Source organism: Poecile atricapillus, chromosome 7, assembly GCF_030490865.1.
Source record: "Poecile atricapillus isolate bPoeAtr1 chromosome 7, bPoeAtr1.hap1, whole genome shotgun sequence".
Classification (NCBI taxonomy): domain Eukaryota; kingdom Metazoa; phylum Chordata; class Aves; order Passeriformes; family Paridae; genus Poecile; species Poecile atricapillus.
In genome coordinates this window covers 22,305,259-22,323,654 of record NC_081255.1, presented here as the reverse complement: position 1 = coordinate 22,323,654, position 18,396 = coordinate 22,305,259, and the positions used below count along the sequence as shown (strand labels likewise).

The following is an 18,396-nucleotide window of genomic DNA, read 5'->3' as shown; positions in this document are numbered from 1 at the left end:
ACACCCCAAAGGAACAAAGCAGGAGACATGCAAAAACATATCTACAACCACTGAGACAGAAGCCAGGCAAAAAAAACCACTTTAGGACTGTACCTGTGGTGCTGGAGGATGCTGTGGCATTCCCTGTGGACTTGTCTGAGCGTAGTATGCTGCCTGCTGCCTGTAGTACTCAGCCCACGCTGCGCTGTAATCTGGCTGGCCGCCCGGAGGAGCCCCAGCAGGGGCAGGAACAGCTTGACCTGCAAGTAATTACAATTACACACCTCTTTTGTTGCAATAGAAATGAGAAAATTTCAAGATCTCAGCACCTAGCAAACATCACCTAGCAATATTCCTCCAAGGTTTTTGAATAAACTTGTGGCTGCTTTTAACAATCTAAAAACTCATCTGATTATTTTAATGTAATGATTCAAATGTAAATCAAAACTGGGGAACCGTAAGGACAGTTTTTTTCTGCCTTTTGATTCATAATAATGAATCATGTTTAAAGCCTGGTGACCTAAACAACAGTAGCATTTGAATACACACCAAGAGGCAAAACTTTTTGTAATCCACCTAGACTAATTTTATCTTATTTTACAGACTGCATTCATTAGCTCAGCAGATGCTAATTCATACACTTCCCCAATTCTGACATCCATCATTCAATTACAAGGTTATTGCAGGTTACATTTTGCAAGAAGTGCAATAATTTTTGTAAACATTTACTCCACCACAGAATACAGTCCTGAAATTTGCTTCCACGCTTTGTGGAAGTTCCAAATGTCTAGAAGCAAGAGCATGTAAAAATGCACTCTTCCAGACAGCTTGGAAATACTGCTCCTTTCAATAGAATCAACTGACTAAAATCCCAAACAGTGACAAACTGATACACCAGAACTCTTCAGCATATTATAAAACAAAGCAGAGCAATCAAAGAAAACTACAGTCAACCTTTCAGCTGTGCTGCTCTCCCACAGGAGATGTGTCACAGACATTTTTACTTCCTTTTCCCCCCAGCTTCAGAAACACCAAACACACTGCTCCTAGTACCACTAATCTTTGCAATTTCTGAGAGGTATTTTTGCTGTTACCACTACAAAATGTATGACTCTAAGCAAAGCAACACTCTCTATGCTCTACCTAAAAATCTGTCCATGCACACTTGCAGGCACCCAGACAGAAGGGTTTTATACAGAGTGCTTCATTTGAAGTTTCCTGAAATTCCAAACCAGGGCTTTCATTACTGTGCTATGACACTTCTGATTTACGTTCTTAGTGGGTTATTTTTCAAATCAAAAGTTCTACAGAGTTAGGATACTACCAAAAAACCACTACGTCTGCAAGTTTTTTTAAGATACAAGAAGAGAAACCTCCAAACCCAACAAAAACAAGCCACCACATCACATCATCCTACAGGAAATAAACCCAGGCAAAATGCAACTCTGCACCCTGTACAATTCCATGTGCACCCAACTGTCTGTTACAAACAGAAAGGGGCAGCTTCCACATGATGAGGGCTGGAAGTTTTCAATTCTACCTGAAAGCACATCACCTTTTATTTGAATGCAAGTGCACTACGCAACTTTTTGGGGAACAGAGGAACGTGAGCATCAAAAATCCTAATGAATGTTTTTTAGGGTATGAGGTAGAAGGCTGGCTTTGTTTGGTTGGGTTTTTTTAATACTTTAATAAAGAAAATTTGCATGAAGAATCCCAGCTATTCACACTACTCCTACACATGTGTAGTCTTCTAATCTTCTCAAAAACATGAAGCGTGAGCAGAATGTATTTGGCAAAGCAGTATCCTGAAAACCATCAGAATACAACCTTCCATTTTCCAACTCTCTTTACAACTTCGTTTTTCCACTTATACTGTACGTAACTTCTGAAAGTTTATCTTTTGATTTATACAGTAAAGGAATTTCCAGAAAAACTTAAATGTCTTCAAATCTTTAGAGCTGTTATCACATTTCTCAACTTGTTATGTACCACCACTTACAGTTTTCATGTCTAATCAATTATTTTAACTAAAACTACCTTCAATATGGTTACAAATTATCCCAGGATATATTCTTCCCACATTCACCATTACTTTGAGATAGTAACTGTATTTACAAATTACTGTCAGCACAACTGAATGTCAAAGATAAGGGATTTTTTGTGCATTATGAACCAAGAACCTTTGGACATTCAACTATGTCAAGGCAGCACTGAAATTCAAATAATAAATCAAATAAAGGAAATTTAACATCTACTCAAAGATGTCAAACTGGACTTCTGATGTGATGGGTATTTTAGGTGCACCATTTGCCGATGAAGTACTATGAGTACTTATGAGTACTAGTACAAGTTCTGAACCTTTGGAATTCCGCAGTTTAGTAAAAGCTTCCCTTCAGTGTAGAAGCTGCGTTAAGCAGCACCCATTTGTTATATCCAAACTGAATGTCCAAATTCAATGGGAACACTTACGGGTAATCCTGATCAACTCCATACAAAGGAAATATGAGAAACACTGAACACCTCCCCTTTAAGGAGTGCTGAGAAAGGAAACACTAGCAGAATTTACAGTTCAACATTATCAAGGGTGATTCGACAAGAGCTGTTTTGTTTCCTTGCTCCTACTGCAATGCTGAGGAATCTTTTGAAAACACTTCTGTTTTATTATGGAATCCTTTAACTGTATGTCAAGTCCACAATACAGGGGAATGACTTTAAATGATAAATTTACAAATTCCAATTGTGACATATAGATCATTTACTAATGATCATGACTTCATGTTTAGAGGGAACTGTTATCCATGAGAGACTTTTTGGAGTACTTCCTACTCAAAGCAGTAGTCCCTGAAACAAGGGTCTGAAAAAGGATATGGACTTTGCCACTGTATTTCTGAGTCAGAAAACAGGCCAATATTTAAGTCACCGTTCAGTGAAAAATACAGTGAAGCGTTCTCTGGGATTAACAAAGTCATACCACACCAGTAGGAAGCCACTTTGAAAACACTATTATTGTTTGGATGGGCATATTCCAGAGTGTTTCAGCATTTTCAGATCACTCATACCTGACTAAGTATGAGAAAATTCAAAACACCAATTGCAGTACTATAGGCAACTTGGTTCAGCTTGCCACAGGGATTATCAAAACAGTTTTCTTCTTCAGCAGCAAAGATAGAACTGACTGAGTTCAACGAGTGTGAGTTTCAGTTCAACTCTCTATGTGTTTGGTGAAATCTGTGCTGTGAAAAATCTGAGTCATCAAAGAGCAAGTGACTTATAATTCCCATCCTCTGGCACAAGTTAATGGGGACACAAGATTATAGTACTACAGGAAGCACAAATGGTATTGGAAAGCCCGGAGAACACAAGAATGTGCTGCTGGACAGCCTTCCCGTCCATCAGGCCTTCTAGTACTTCTTAACATTGTTAATGAGATGGGGAAAACCAGCACCATTTAGCATTACAGCAACTCCAGCTGAATTCCTCTTCTCTAAGTGGCTTTAAAGAGAAATGGTATCTACCTCATCAAGATTTTGCAGCAAGAAGTTCTCATGATTAATAGTCAAGTTATATAGGTCCAGCCATCAAGAGCTCTCCTTCAGGCAAAGAATTAAATTTGAACTAGAAAAAGGAATTAAGGTGAGAACTGCCCTCATGTTTTTCCTCTTGTTTGACTGTCTTGGCATTTTTTACATTTTGCATTTTAAGAGCAACTATTTTTATCTTTCAATGTATTTTTCTGGCTCACACTCCTCTTTGGAATTGCTCCCGTAAACTCTATCCCAACACCTTCTAACTAGCTATTATTTAATCTGAGTAAGTGCAAGACTAGTGCAACCCAGACTTCGCTTTCCAAGACAGCAAATCAGAAAGATGCCAGAGTGCCTGCCAACAAATTACATTATTTAAAAAAAAGTGAAAGCCACCCACGAGTTTGCAATTCAGAATGTGAGCCAAACTAAGACAGTAAATTGAAAATAGCTGAATGAACTAGGAAGAAAAATGGGAAAGCCTATCATCTTGGAAATCAAATATTTGGAGTTTTAATTTTCTTAGTCTGATACACAGTTCTTGAACTAAATACTCATTATATGTTTTCTGTAGAACTCATCACTTACACTGTGCCAAAATAAAGAATAAAGAGTTATGTCTTGGAAAATAATTAGCAATACAGTGGAAGGTTGCTAAGAGGAATTAAGTATTAATTAAGTAATTAATTAATTAAGTTATTGTTCTTAAATCTGAATGCTTTTAATATTCCATGAGGAAACTGAGTGCAGCTGGAAGATGGCAGAACAGCCACCAAACCTTCCTATGCAAACAAATGTACATCCCGAACCAGAAGCTGCTGTATGTCTAGTCAGAAATACCTGGGAAAACACTGGCATTCCTAAGTCCACTGGTATTCAGTATCCAGCCCTCCATCACCTAGAGTATCCACATCAGGACACCATGGACAGAACATGACCATGATTTAACAGGTAATGACACCTTCTGCCAGTGCATAAAAACCACATACTCTCTCCTTATACATAAAACAATTAAATAATCAAGTTAACCAGCACATTCCTTTATTTTTTATAAAAAAAAGCTACCACCAACATACAACCTGCAGTTTAAACACAGCTCTAGAGCGCTGCAAAGCAAATGCTATTTTAAAAAAGGCACAACATAAATGGAAACTAATCATGATGTCTTCCTGTAACACAGTACAAGTACAAGAAAAAAAATTATATGTAATCTGATGAAAATTGGGAAACTACCAAACAATAAAAACAACAGCTTCATGAAGTATATAAAAATGGAACTTCAAAACTTAAGAAATGTACTTTAAAATACTCAGATTGAAACATTTAAAAGATAGTTTTCCAATGATCAAAGACATCTCATTAAGTTTGAAGTATTTTTGTAAAACTAATTACTAGCAGGAGTACCATGAAATGCCTGAAAACAACACAAAATTAAAGTCTGTTTCTCAGCAGTATTTGGTTGAGAAGACACATGACTGTGCATTTCAATTTTTTTGGGCTAAAAACCCCTATCTCATCCAGCAAAATACACAAGTCTCCTAGAACATTCCACTATGAAAGTGCAATAGAAAAAAACAACAGAAAAACACCTGCACTCTTACCCATTTTTTTGTAGTACTCCTCCCAGGCCTTGGTATAGTCAACCTGCCCTGCTGGTGCTGGATTTGGCTGATCTCCTGAATTACATTAAAAATAGTTAAATTAAAATTACTGGGATTTGTTTCACACATAACCTGAATAATCAACTGAAATTTTGAGTAACAGTCCAACAAGACATGACTCAAATCTGACACTACAAACCTTTGTGGTACAAGCTACTACAATTAGAAACTACTAGTAAAAAAGACATGTTTTCAAGATTCAGGAAGTGCATACCACTAGCAATACAAAATACCAAAATTCAAGTGGTAAGCCTCAGCCAGGCACAAAAATTAGAATAACACAACTAAATACCACAACTGTAATTGTTCTAAACCCACTGGAAATGATGCAACCATTTAAGCAAATGACAATCAACAGCTTAGCTCATTACATTTTTATTTATGACGGCTCTGTGTAGTCATTAACTCAGCCCACATTGCAACAGAATTCTCTTTGGAGTATATTCCAAGGTAAATACATTACCCTTGTTACTGCTGAAATTAAGAAAAGCAATATTGAAGGCCATAAGCAATAGTTTTCCAAGAAAAGCAGCTACTTAAAATAAATTTGTGGACATACAAGGACAACAATAAAAAACAATGGGGTATTTACACCTCCTGCAATGAGAAATATGTCCATTTCACTCAGTATCTACCTTGTCCATTAGTTTGGGTTGTAGCTGGTCCACCAGGAGGGGCTGCAGGTGGTGGCTGTGCTTGCTGCTGATAATAGTGAGCATAATAAGCTGCCCACGCTGCTGAATTGGGATCTGTTCCTGGCTTACCTAAGAAAACAGAATGTAAGCATTTATAATAGTACTACTATGGACAGAATGCTGTCCTCAATTAATCCTGTCCTAGGCATTCTTATTTTCTTCCAAGGAAAAATCCATCTAAACAAAATATCCATGTACATCCTTTAAGTACTTTTCTAGCATAAACTTTTGATCAGATTTCAGACCAATGTACTGTACAAAGTGTACTTTCATAGAGCTGGTGAGATAAAATAATTTTAGAACCTTTACTAACAATGCCACTTATTAATCTTACATGTGATAAACAGAAACAGATTTTTCAAGTTAAACAGTCATGTTAATAAATGGTAGCAGCAATGAATCATTCTAGCACCAAACAATTTCAGTGGTTTTACTTTTGTTAGAACCTCACGCTAATGACACTGGCACCGGTGGAGGAGGCATGCCAAATACATATTTCTGAAACAGAAGAATACAAGACTTACTAGGTATTTGCAATGCTTGTCAGTTAAACTTTAAGGTAACAGTAAAATAGAGAAACATACAGCATTTTAAGAACCTGAATCCCCATACATGGCTATTAAGCGTCACTGTTTACTTACAGCTTTTTAGTATAAAAAATAATAGAAACAGGTGCATCTTCTGCATCTATCTCCATGGTTCCTTATTTTTACCTACATCTAGGTAGGCCAATGATGCTGCTTCCTAGGGTTTTATTTCTCTGTTTCTCACATTTAGCCTCTAGGAAATGGCTTATTCTTGCTGAATCACAGACTGATTATATTACCAGACTGGCAATCCACAATACCTGAAAATCTACTATTAGAGAACATAATATGTTTTACACAACCAGCATATATTTGCAAACAGCATTTGTAGTCTTAAAGAATAAAAGTATCTGCAAAGAAATGCAGCCAAGTGAGGAGGAAATTTCACAAAAGGACATGGAAACAATTGATACTTTGGAGTAACTATACAAAGGAAAGGAAATACAATCCTCCCTAAACACAGAACAGGTAAGGCAGTGAGCAGTGGAAGAAATCCCCTGAAAAAGGCATTCAAGAAACCCAGAACAACAAATTAACGCTAAATAAAATCCTGTGACAAAAATCAGATGTAACCACTTCAAATGCATACAGAAAAAAATATTAACACAATACTTTCTGTTTTAAATTAACTTGCTTCCATTAAAAATAGTGGATTTTTACTAACACATCCTATATTCTAAGGTTACCTGCAAACACCAAATAAGCCATTGCTCAGTTCCCCCCCCTCCTTCTCCTTAGCTACTTCTCTAGAGCAGAAGAACAGAGCTGGTTTCATTAAATTTCCAAAGAAATTTGACTGTAGTAACTAGCTCCACTTTCACATGACAAGGGCAACCATGATTCTGAAGAAAGCACCTCTGAAAAAAGTACTAAAATAACCCATTTGTTACACTGGAATGAGTAACTAAGTGAAAACTGTAGAAAATTCATCCAAAGAAATGCTGGTCAAAAGAAACACCAACCTCAACTGCACATATGAGAACTTCCATTAGATTTTTAAGAGAAGTATTTATCAAAAAACCAGTTACAGAATCATCAAGATGCCATCAAGGGAGTATTTACCATTTTTTCTCATACAGCCTTTATGTACATAAATAACTCCATAAAAATGAAAAAGGTGGTGGGAAAAAGGCTGTAACATTTTAGCACTGGTTTTGCATTAAATACTTCTGCTATGCTGAGACTAAGTCACTTTGACCCATTCTATTTCTAAATTATGCCAGCATGATTACATGCAGAGCTACCTTGTGCAGAAGTTTGGGAACTAAAACCAGCAACGGCTCTTTGCAAAGACATGATGTGACATACATAGAGGCCCCTTCTCCACTAATGGAAACTGTGGCAGGAACAGCAGCTATCAGAAAATACCTGTCATTTATAACAAAAATAAATTGGGATCTTTTGGCTCAAGTTCTGAGGAAGCTGCACCCCAAACAAATGAGGTACAACAGACTCAAGCATCTAGTCTTACCATGCTTTCTGTGGCTGATGTTCCATTTCCCCATATCCTCCAGTCCAAATAAGGATGTAAACTTAACAAAAAGCAGGACACTACAACTTTGGAAGCTGTAATTAAGTAAGAACTCCCTGTCTCGACAATGATAAATAAAACAAAGACTCTACAATGATGGGTTTCAGAAGAAAATACAAAACCCTTACATGGAAAAGCTCAAAATATACAACCCTAACTAGTTTTACTGTATTAGCAGCAATTCACCAAGATTTTAGCCCTCAAAATGGACTCAACAAAATACACTGGTGTATCACACTTTTAAAATTATAATAGAACAAAGCCTAGAAACATCATAGCATTAACTGCAAAAAGACAGATCAGTAAAGACTTTTCAAAATAAAATACAAAGTGATTTACTATTAGAGAAAGAAAAGACATCCTTACTAAAGAACTTTATGCAAAAACATCAATTTTAAGAAAATGGAATTGCACAAAATCAGTGAACCAAAAAGTATCATAAATAGTGATGCAGTATCAGTAACATTTGTAAAAAAGCATACTCCAACCGTAACAGTTAAAATTCAACATTTTACAAGCCACACATGGAAAGTGCAAAACATAAGTAAACTGACAATCAGTGAAAAAAAGCCAGAAAAACAGGAGCTTTTCAGTTTTGTGAGAATAACACAAGTGAACGGTACAATGCATACTTGGAAGGACAGAATGGAAGTACTTGAAACATACCAACACCACGGTACAGCTGTGCATTTCTTACCTGGGTCTGGTGGGTTTGGTGGCTGCCAGTGTGGATAAGCATTTCCCCATCCCTGTGGAGCATATGGAGCTGGAGGACCACTATAAAAGATCAGATCATACACACAGAGTGAAAGGCAGTCCCAAGGTCACCCCATACAGAAGTCAGCTGAAGCAATACTTACTGAGGTGCAGGACCAGGAGGGCCTGGGTTATAAGGAGCTGGATTATACGGTCCCATGGGAGCACCAGGACCCGGTGGCCCAGGAGGTCCATGGGGGCCAGGAACAACACCATGAGGACCATGGGGAACAGGTGGACCCAATGGATTCACTGGACCCTGTAACAAGGGTAGCACAGAGAAGAAAATACACCCTGAAGTTCTCCACTTTTCAGCATTTTAAAAGCATTCATCTGAACATTCAAAGAACATCTAAAAGGTTTGACTGGCTTTAAAGACAGTTTGCTGCAGAAAGCAGGCTATTTAAAGTCTGATTAGGCTTAGAGCTAATTAAAGGCAGCTGCAGCAGTAACAGCACCTAAAACACTACATTTATTTCAGTTCCTTCGTGAAGAAGACAAAGATTTTACAAAAAACCCACTGATTTTTCCACAAGTTGCACTGAAGTCCCCAAACTCTAACAAGACTATTAGTTTTAAAGTAAATCAATACATCTAAATCTGACTAAGCCTGCTTGTAAGATTAGGCTCAAAAGGCCTCTAGTAAATTTGATTACATGCACACACGCCAACACAAAAGCACAGGGAAATTGAAGGTGTAACTTGGATTACAACTTTACTCAAACATACCGAGACTGAAAAACAAAACCCACAATTTAGTATCACTGACATCTCCGAACTTACCAATTTTTTCATATACACAAAATTGGCATTCTCAAGAAAACACCATATGATGTTGAAGATATCAACTGTTTCCACTTCAAGATTTTGTTGTATTACTTTAAATCCAGATTACTATTACTACCAATTTATTATCTGATTAAATTAATCTGGGAAGTGAAAGGAAAGAGAAATCTCCACAAAGGAGAATTGCTTTCAGCTCTGTTTAGTTCTAATAGTAAACAAAAAAGAAGGTATCCACTCACTCCAATCTTTTCTTCTATAAGTTGTCGTGCATAATCTATCTGCTGCGGTGTTCCACGGATAGTAAACATCTTCATGTTTGGATCCGCATTAGGTGGAGGATTTCTCTGAAGTTCTATTCTAGCACCAGACTGTTGGCTTATACTTTTAATAGTTTCACCACCTACAATGCAATATAGAGTTTTTATGACGTGCATCATAGCAAAAAATACTGATCCACATCAGAGAAAGTCGACTGCATGGAAGCCGAAAAGACATGAAAAGGCACCTATTGTTACGAACCTTTCAAGAGCATTCTAACACCTCAAATAAAATATCTTCAGTGTAGTATAGAGGTTTAATAGCAATAAACTAGTAAAATAGATTTTTTTTAAAGACGACAAAAATGTTACTCAGAAACAGCAGCAAAGAATTCCTACAATCTTGTATTTTTCACTTACGTTAACATTTAATAGTAGATATTAATAACAACAGACACATGTTTATCAGTAAATATAAACTTCGAACTCAACCTCCCTATATAGGGGCAAGAAAGCCCAAATGACAAAAAAGCCCCATAGAGGCTGACAAGGTAGTTAAATCCACAATTTCTGGCAGCGCACCAAAGCCAGAAAGCTAAATTCCCTGAACTGGCTCCTACTCTCACAGGATCCAAAAGTAATATGTACCATTAGTAGATACGTCGTCTTCAAAACAGGGTAAATTAGGCAATAAAAATTTAAAAAAAAATCACAGAATCACAAAAACATTCTGAGTTGGAAGGGACCACAAGGATCATGGAGGCCAACTTTTAAGGGAAAGGCCCATACAGAGACTGAACATACAACCTCAGCATTATTAGCATCATGCTCATCACACATCTCTGTAGCATGGCATTTGTCCTAACAGAAAAGCTGAACTGTTTTCGAAGTAACATACAGATATACATATATAAGATACATTGCCTTTTCCAATGATTAATCCAGTTTTGCCAGTAGGGACAATAAAATTGAACTCCTGTAATCCACCAGGAGGCCCCATGTTCCAGTTGCCTTGGCCTCTACCCCTTCCTCGACCACCAGGTCCTGGTCCACCAGGGTTACCAGCCTACAAAGAAGTAACAACAAATAAGTATGTTCTATAAAACTACCACAAACTAATAATGTAAATAGGTCACATGACATCATTGTTAAGAAAAAACTGATTCACTACTCAGACAATTTTGCTAGTGAAAGCAATACCTTTTATGGAAGACCTAAATTACATTCTAAGAAATGTTCTGTACAATTCTGCATAGAAAAGATCAAGGAGGAAAGTATATAGAATTAAGAAGAAAATTTCACACATACAAAGATGTGATTTTTGTCTGCCTTCTAAAAATGCAGTAGTGGGGCTCATCGAACAATAAGCTTTTAAAGACTGATTTACAACCAAAAGTAAGAGCATTATCAGCTATTAACACAAAACAGAAGCAGCAGCTCTAAAACCGGCCACATCAAGAAATGCCATGACTTTGAATCAGTATGGTCACTTGCAAAACTGTAACTGTAAAAGTAAACATTCATATTCCAGACCAAACTTTGAAGTAGATTCAAGTGGCACAATTATTTTCTTTTGTTACACACACACTTTTTGAAAACTTTGGAGCTTTTCAAAAGGCGGGCAGGATATTTTTAACACTGAACAACGTTACCCAACCTGAACACTGCGAAGGAGATCTGTAATAATTTCTGCAGCATGCTGACATCTGTCAGGAGGCCCTGTGATCTGGGCTATTCTATCTGGAGTTGTTCCATCATCTGGAATAAAAACGAACTATTCCAGTATATGCAATTCAGTAGATTTACATTTAAGTCACAGAAACTTATGAACGTGTTACAAACCTGGCTTAAATTGGATCCTAACACCAGCATCGTTCTGGATCTTTTTAATCATCTCTCCATTTCTTCCAATAACAATACCTACAGCAAATCGTGGTATTGGAACCTAAAAAAACCCAACAAAACCAAACAAGTTGTCGATGACACAGATAGTCCTAAAAAATCCACATAATCAAAGGGCTAGAATTAGTTAGAATTGTAAACTAGGGCAAGACCAATGCCACTTCAGACCTTTTCAAGGATGAATTTTTTAGTATCAAGTCACAAGCCTAGCACATACTGGACTACACCACTAAAAAGAAAGTGATCCTATGCTTTAGAAGTTCTCATAGTGGCTGCAATTACAGTGAATTTTATGTTTCTTAGAACTAAAAAAAAAAAAAAGAGAAAAGAAAAGAAGAATTTAGAGTGTCATAGGTGCAGATTCTAGCAGATGAAGCCTTTAAGCCTCTCCCCTGATGAACAGTTACTAGGCTTGTGACTTGCAGTAACAGCTGGACTTAAGTTCTGTAAAGGTTGAACTCCAATTTCAATCATGTTGTAACATTATATACTTGGCCATAAAATTCAATTATTTGATAAAAACCTCCAGATACTTGAAATTGTTCGTAACTGTGGGCAATGTAAAATGAATGCTGTCCATCATTTAGTGTCATAAATTCAGCAATGATTAAATAATACTTACATGCCACAATCACTTTTGAAATCTGATTAAAAGCTGTCAGTGGTATTACCCAACTTAACATTTTATTAACATCTCAAAATACAGTGAACAAGTTTTTCAACCATGCTTACGTCTATCCCTTCATTTCCTCCTATTCTTGACCCATATTCGTTGCGCACCTCTCTAAAGCCACCTTGATCACGAATTAACTCCAGCACCATTTCCTTGGCTTGCTAAAAGAAGAACGAAAGTTTGTTTAGGTACCGCAACATCAGAACAGATTTGAAAATGCTCTGAATTGTGATGCACTCCTTACCTGAACTTTATAAGGGTCTCCAGTTATCCTAAGGGGCTTGTCTGCACCAGTGTTCTGCGGACCATCTTGAATCATGACCATTTTGACACCTGCCCGCTCCTATTTGACAAGAAGGAGGTCAATACTCACTCAAATCCAGATTCAGTACTATCATATTTAAAAGAAGATACATATATACCTGTAATTGTTTAATTGTCTCTCCACCTTTCCCAATAACTAATCCTGCTTTACTTGCTGGAATCATAATTTCTTGGACTGCATTTCCAGGTCCATCACCATGATGAAATCCAGGTGCAGGTCTTCCCTTTTCAACTATCTGATCAAGTAATCTTTTTGCTGACCTGTGAAAGAAAATACATATTTGTAAATACTTATTCCCACAAGTATCACTTGCCCACAACTATGCTGCTTGGCAATTTTTTTAATTTGAAAGGTTTCTGAAAAAGAATTATGGCTGCTATCACTAAGAAATAAGAAGCAATCTCAATCAATCTGCAAAAGTAACCTGAGAAACTAACTGCAAAAATAATAAAAACACCCCAATACTGGAATACAAATGGTGGTTCTTTACCAAACATATTTAATGAAGTTACCTCCTCAAGGTCCCTGAATATAGTTAAACTCATCAAAGTCTAACGAAGAACTAAAGCTGCTGCTTGATTCAGCATGCAAAATAAGGACATTTGTATCTGTAACCACTAGCGCAACAGTGGACAAAAGTAAGTATATATTCACCACACCTGTCAGGTCAGCTGCCATCAGAGTAAAATCATGACTACAGTCCTGACATCAGTTAAAACAAACTTACTGAACAGATTCTGGTGTTCCAGTTAGCATACATGATCTTTCTGGCAGGCCTCCACTGTCTGCAGTCATAAAATAAAAAAAACTTATCAGTACTGTTAAGTCAGAAAAAGATTATGAAATTAATCATAATACACAAACTACGGGATTTTCATATCCAATGAAACAGAATAATCAATATAATAATTGCATAGCTTTAGCCCATCATAGTTGTGATTGGCACAAAAAATGAACCTATATCTTAAATGAACGCTCAGGCAATGAGAAGCAAAGAATAATCTTCGAGACTTCCAACAACCACCCCCCATTCCCCCCTAACAGACAAGTTAAACCGCCCCACAAATAGTTACCAGGTGCAATCTGTATTTTACAGCCAGACTCCTGCTGTATGCGTGAGATCTGTTCTCCACCTCTGCCAATTACTTGGAGGAAGAAAATACAGAAAGATTATTTGTATTAACAGCATCTGCTAACATCCTCCTACTATACTACAAGAGCACACTCATACTACTTACTGAATCCAACCATCCCATCTGGAACTTTGTACTCCTCTGTCATCACAGACCTACAGCCAAAATTAAATAAAAGACATGACCATCCAGAGAGCAAACCATATATCCTCCCATTTAACTAAAGCAAGCTACTGCCCCACAATCACCCTGGCTTACTTGCCTCCCATTAAGTTTAAAAGTCATTATGCAAGCAGTGTTATACATAAGCTGACAACACACAGAAACGACACAAAAGGTTCAAGTGTCATACAAATCAGTTGAAAGTTTTCCTTCACCCTCTTTATTAACAGATGTGCAGTACAGAAAAGGCTGCTATAGCATTCTAAGTTTCATCTGTATATCCATCAAAGCATGCTGGAAATTTTGGTATGTCAGAACTGTCCAAAGCGTAAGAGTAATAGTTGGATCTGTTTGTTTAGGCAGGAAATGAGTGAAGAGAACGATGAAGTTGTAACAAATGTAGTTGAGTAATACTCGGAATTATTTTGTTTTTAGGTCATTCAACTTTGCTTTTTGTTTACAAGATGGCATCACCCCTTTTTTCTTTGTATTTGGTTGCAGCTTCTAGCAATGCTACCTGCTGAAGCAGTAAAAACCAGACAACATATTTTCTTTTTATAAAGCTCTATCCACAGCCCAGACTACGGAGAAAAAGAGAGAGCAACGTAGGTAGATGATAAGTGTATAACTTGGGACTTGCTGAAGGCTAAATTCCAACAGATCACACAAAGACAGAATAAATGCTTCATGTGTTGATACCACTTTTTCAGAAAATCTGCTTGAAACTATTTCAATAAAAATTCTACGCAAGATTTAGTGTAACTCTTACCTTTGCTGCTGATGCATCGGTGGTAGCTGATTTCCAAAAGCTATAAACAAACATTGTTAAAATTAAATTCAACCAAGTAGTATAGCTTACAACTAAGCTTCTCCTTTGATAACAAAACTCAACTGTATCAAATTTTGGTCCAAGCTCACTTTAAAGAAGTGTTATCAAAAGGTTTAAAAAGATAAAGACTCTCAACTGTTGCTACCACTGTCAGTTTTACCAAGCAGACTCCCACTGCTTCAACAAACTAAGACATGAACCCCCAGCCATTTTTTGTATCTTACTTATTCAAGTGTCACCTACCAGAACACTTTCAAACTGTTGTTCTGACAATGTTACACTTGTTTAGGTTTTTTTGGCAACAAAATAAAAATTACTTACAGTCATTCTGGGGAGCAACTTTCTTAGCATCTGGTTGATCTGCAAAATTAAGATTTTTTAAATTTTTTTTGCCAAGAAATTCAGGAAGTGTTTAAACCTTTTTAGTGTGAATTGTAAATTTCCAGTGTATTTTAGCCCCCTTTTTTTTTTTCCTTTCTTTCTTTTTTCTCCTCCAATTTCAGGGAGTTGATCATCTGAATAAAAGAAAGAATCTCACGAACACTCAGCACTTGGTTAGTACAGCTGAAAAGATGTTAGATTTTTCCATGTATCTATTCAGTTTAACAAAAGGCAGCTTTCAGAACGCACTGTATGTAGATAGCTCAGATACCCAGTCACTGAAACTCAACTAAGACAAGGAACAAAGTTGAGCTTTGTTGGCTGCTCAAGCTAATGATGCTTCTATAGTAAAAAAGAAAAAAAAAATCAAATCCATACAAAAATCAACAATAATTAAAAAAATTAATTCTGACAATGACCACGAACTAGACCAAACATCTGAAAATACAACAGTATCATATGGCAATGCAATCTCAATCTGAATGTTGATATGAAATCCCTATCCAAATATCAAGCATTTCATAAGATAAAACTTCAAAAAAAAAAAAAGAAAAAAAAGAGCAGATTCAAAGCAACTATATCACTACAGTCCAAATCCTTTCTGTACAGTAGAAATAAAAGGTATCATGAACCTATATCTGAAAAGGTAATACTTCAGATGCTTCCTTCCCACCCCAAAATAAAGGCTATATGAACCACCATAATTTATGTGCAGCAAAAACTCAGTCACATATTCCAAGAAATATTTGTGTCAATCCAGAAAGATCCACTAGTTTATGTCATGTTTACATACTAAACACAGGTAATAAATAAAAATTCCTGCCTTTAAAAGGAGAGGGCATTCCCTCCCAGTGTGTTGTACTGCTCGGACTTGTCCAAGAGCCATCTACACATAAAATAAAAAGAATACATTACATATATCATCTGAAGCATCATTAGCTCATTTTTGTATATTAAAAACCTCACCTTTAATAGAAAAAAAAACCTTTATTGTAGGACACAAGAATTCCTGCTATAAAGCCTTAGTTACATCTTGTAGACTGAGTTTCAATCCTCTTAAAGGAAAAAAAAGGCATTTCTCTTTTGTGAGACCTATGACAACATTTCAGCAAGCTCAGAGATTTTTTCCTGTAATTTAGCTAGGATTTTGTGTGTATATTAACCATATCAAACCCTGTTAAGTTCAATGCAGGCACTCCATAAGAGAAAGAAGACAACACACACACATTTCAGGAGAAAGCTTTACTGCAGTGTAAGGCAAATCCAAAAAGCTGCAACAAGTCAAAAGACTTAAGTATGATCTTATCAGGGTTCACACATGCTGTAGGCTGAACTATGAGACGACAAAAAGGTGTCCTCAATGTAGAATATTTACTTTCCTGTGGTTTTTTTTTAAACTCCTATGCTTTTACAATGAAACACATTAATACTTTTATTAGAAACAGTGCAGTAATAAAGTTACCGAAACAATCCAGCTTCAGGAGCACTTCCTACTCTAATTGTAATGTACGAGTTGTAACCAATCCCACGAAACCACAAAAGACTTCAATGACACCTGCATAAGCATTTTGCAACCTGAATATTTCTATAATTTTCCCCAGCATGCATTTTTCTATTTGCAGCACTTAAACCACATTTAAAATACTGTAAAATAGGCTTGCATTCACCTCAGGTTAGAGCACAACAGTTTAAAACTTTCCCACTAAACTGAAAATGAAAAAATATGTCGTGATCTATGAGGGGAACAAAATGTTTTAATGCTCTGCTGTGGGAAAAAAAAATGAATGCACAAACAAAAAACACCACCTGCAACCTTTCTGGCGCAGTGGCCATACTCCACAAAAATAAATGCAGCAGGAACGAGTGCGTACCTCCATCCTCAAGAGGTCTTTTCTGCCCTCCATAACCGTAGTCGTTTGAATTCATTGCTGTGCCAGCATCTCCTCCAATTTTCGCTGCAATCTAAACAAAAGGCATTTGTGAGCCAAGAAAAAGAATAATCAATTCTGCCCATGTTAATTCCACACCTAAAAGATTTCAGGGATTTAAACAATACGCATTAAAACGACCCCAAATAATTAAATAAAAGGACAAAACCAGTTTTGCCCATAAAGGTTTTCTTTAATGTTGTAGAGACTTGTGCTAATCCTTCAACAGTAGAGCCTCCTAAATATTCCTCGCCTACTGAAAAAAAAAACAAAACAACGAAAGCTTGGCCTTTAAACACTAAAACCTTTTTCCTAAACAGAGATTTTCTTTCTCTACGCGCTCTTCGCTAAACAATGTGGTATCTCACGGAAGGGCCTCAGCGGTCAATTTCAAAACCCGCCTATACTGGGCCTTCAAATACTGCCAAAACCGCGACCGCTTATTAACAGACAAGGCGAACGTTTCGCCTGAGAAGCGATGAAAACATCGCCCGTGGTGCAGCAGCTACAAATAAAACTGCGGGATAAAGAGCTTCCGCAAGGGCCGCCCTCGCTCCGCAGGCCGCGGCGCTGCCCAACCGGTCCGAGCAGGCTGCGGGCGCCGCAGGCGCCACAACACGGCCCGCGCCGCGGAGCCGCCGCCCTGCTGTCCCTCCGCCGGGCCGGGCCCGATAACGCGCCGCTACTCGCCCGCCGAGATTTCGCCTCCCCGCCGTCCGGGAAAGACCCCACGGTGTCACTCTTCTCACCGCCGAATCCCCTCGGGCCGATCCCGTTCGCGGCCGACGGCGGAGCGAGGCCACAAACACCTCGCGGCCCAGGGCGGGCAGGTGGCGCAAAGGGGGCGTGGGGACGGGACAAAGCTCCCCGCAATACACGCACACTGGCGGAGGGCCCCCCACTCCCCACTGCCGGGAGCGCAGCGCCCTCACTGTTCCCGCGGCTCCGAGACCGCGGCCTCCAGGCCCGGGGACCCCATTGATTCGATAGAGCCACACAGACACACACCTGCCTAGCTCTCTGCAGCGCGTCTTTAAAGGCATCGTTCACTCCTCCAGCCCCACCGCCACCTCCCCCGGGCGCGCCCGCGGCAGGAGGGGGCACCGTGGAATAGTCCGCCATGGCCGCCCCGGCGCCGCTCCGGCCGCTGCCGCCGTCTGCCAAGAAAGAGAGAAAATGGCGGCGGGCGCGCGCCTTTCACATTCCTGCGCGGCATCGTGCTCGGGGGGAGCGCGCCGAAACCTCGCGAGATCTCGAGCGGGATTTCATTGAGGGAGCTGGAGA

General features: G+C 38.3%; 1 protein-coding gene across 12 annotated transcripts in view; it reads right to left on the bottom strand.

The window, feature by feature from the left end:
- FUBP1 (far upstream element binding protein 1) overlaps positions 1-18,351 on the bottom strand; it is a 35,088-nt gene extending 16,737 nt beyond the window's left edge. For 7 of the 12 annotated variants that reach the window (XR_009277938.1, XR_009277937.1, XR_009277941.1 and 4 more), the window contains exons 1-19: positions 18,121-18,350; positions 17,056-17,146; positions 15,125-15,163; positions 14,744-14,783; positions 13,918-13,967; positions 13,753-13,824; positions 13,407-13,464; positions 12,777-12,939; positions 12,599-12,697; positions 12,414-12,515; positions 11,622-11,724; positions 11,437-11,537; positions 10,704-10,845; positions 9,762-9,922; positions 8,841-8,995; positions 8,678-8,757; positions 5,803-5,931; positions 5,108-5,182; positions 94-239 (exon numbers count right to left, since the gene is read on the bottom strand). Coding sequence is in view for 6 of the 12 variants with exons in the window: in XM_058842225.1 (XP_058698208.1) it covers positions 94-239; positions 5,108-5,182; positions 5,803-5,931; positions 8,678-8,757; positions 8,841-8,995; positions 9,762-9,922; positions 10,704-10,845; positions 11,437-11,537; positions 11,622-11,724; positions 12,414-12,515; positions 12,599-12,697; positions 12,777-12,939; positions 13,407-13,464; positions 13,753-13,824; positions 13,918-13,967; positions 14,744-14,783; positions 15,125-15,163; positions 17,056-17,146; positions 18,121-18,234 (1,920 nt within the window). In the remaining 6 variants the exon portion in view is untranslated. Of the gene's footprint in view, positions 1-93; positions 240-5,107; positions 5,183-5,802; positions 5,932-8,677; positions 8,758-8,840; positions 8,996-9,761; positions 9,923-10,703; positions 10,846-11,436; positions 11,538-11,621; positions 11,725-12,413; positions 12,516-12,598; positions 12,698-12,776; positions 12,940-13,406; positions 13,465-13,752; positions 13,825-13,917; positions 13,968-14,743; positions 14,784-15,124; positions 15,164-17,055; positions 17,147-18,120 lie in introns of all 12 variants that reach the window. The other 5 variants (XR_009277942.1, XM_058842228.1, XM_058842227.1 and 2 more) reach the window with 4 other exon arrangements.
- Positions 18,352-18,396: the final 45 nt, after the last annotated feature.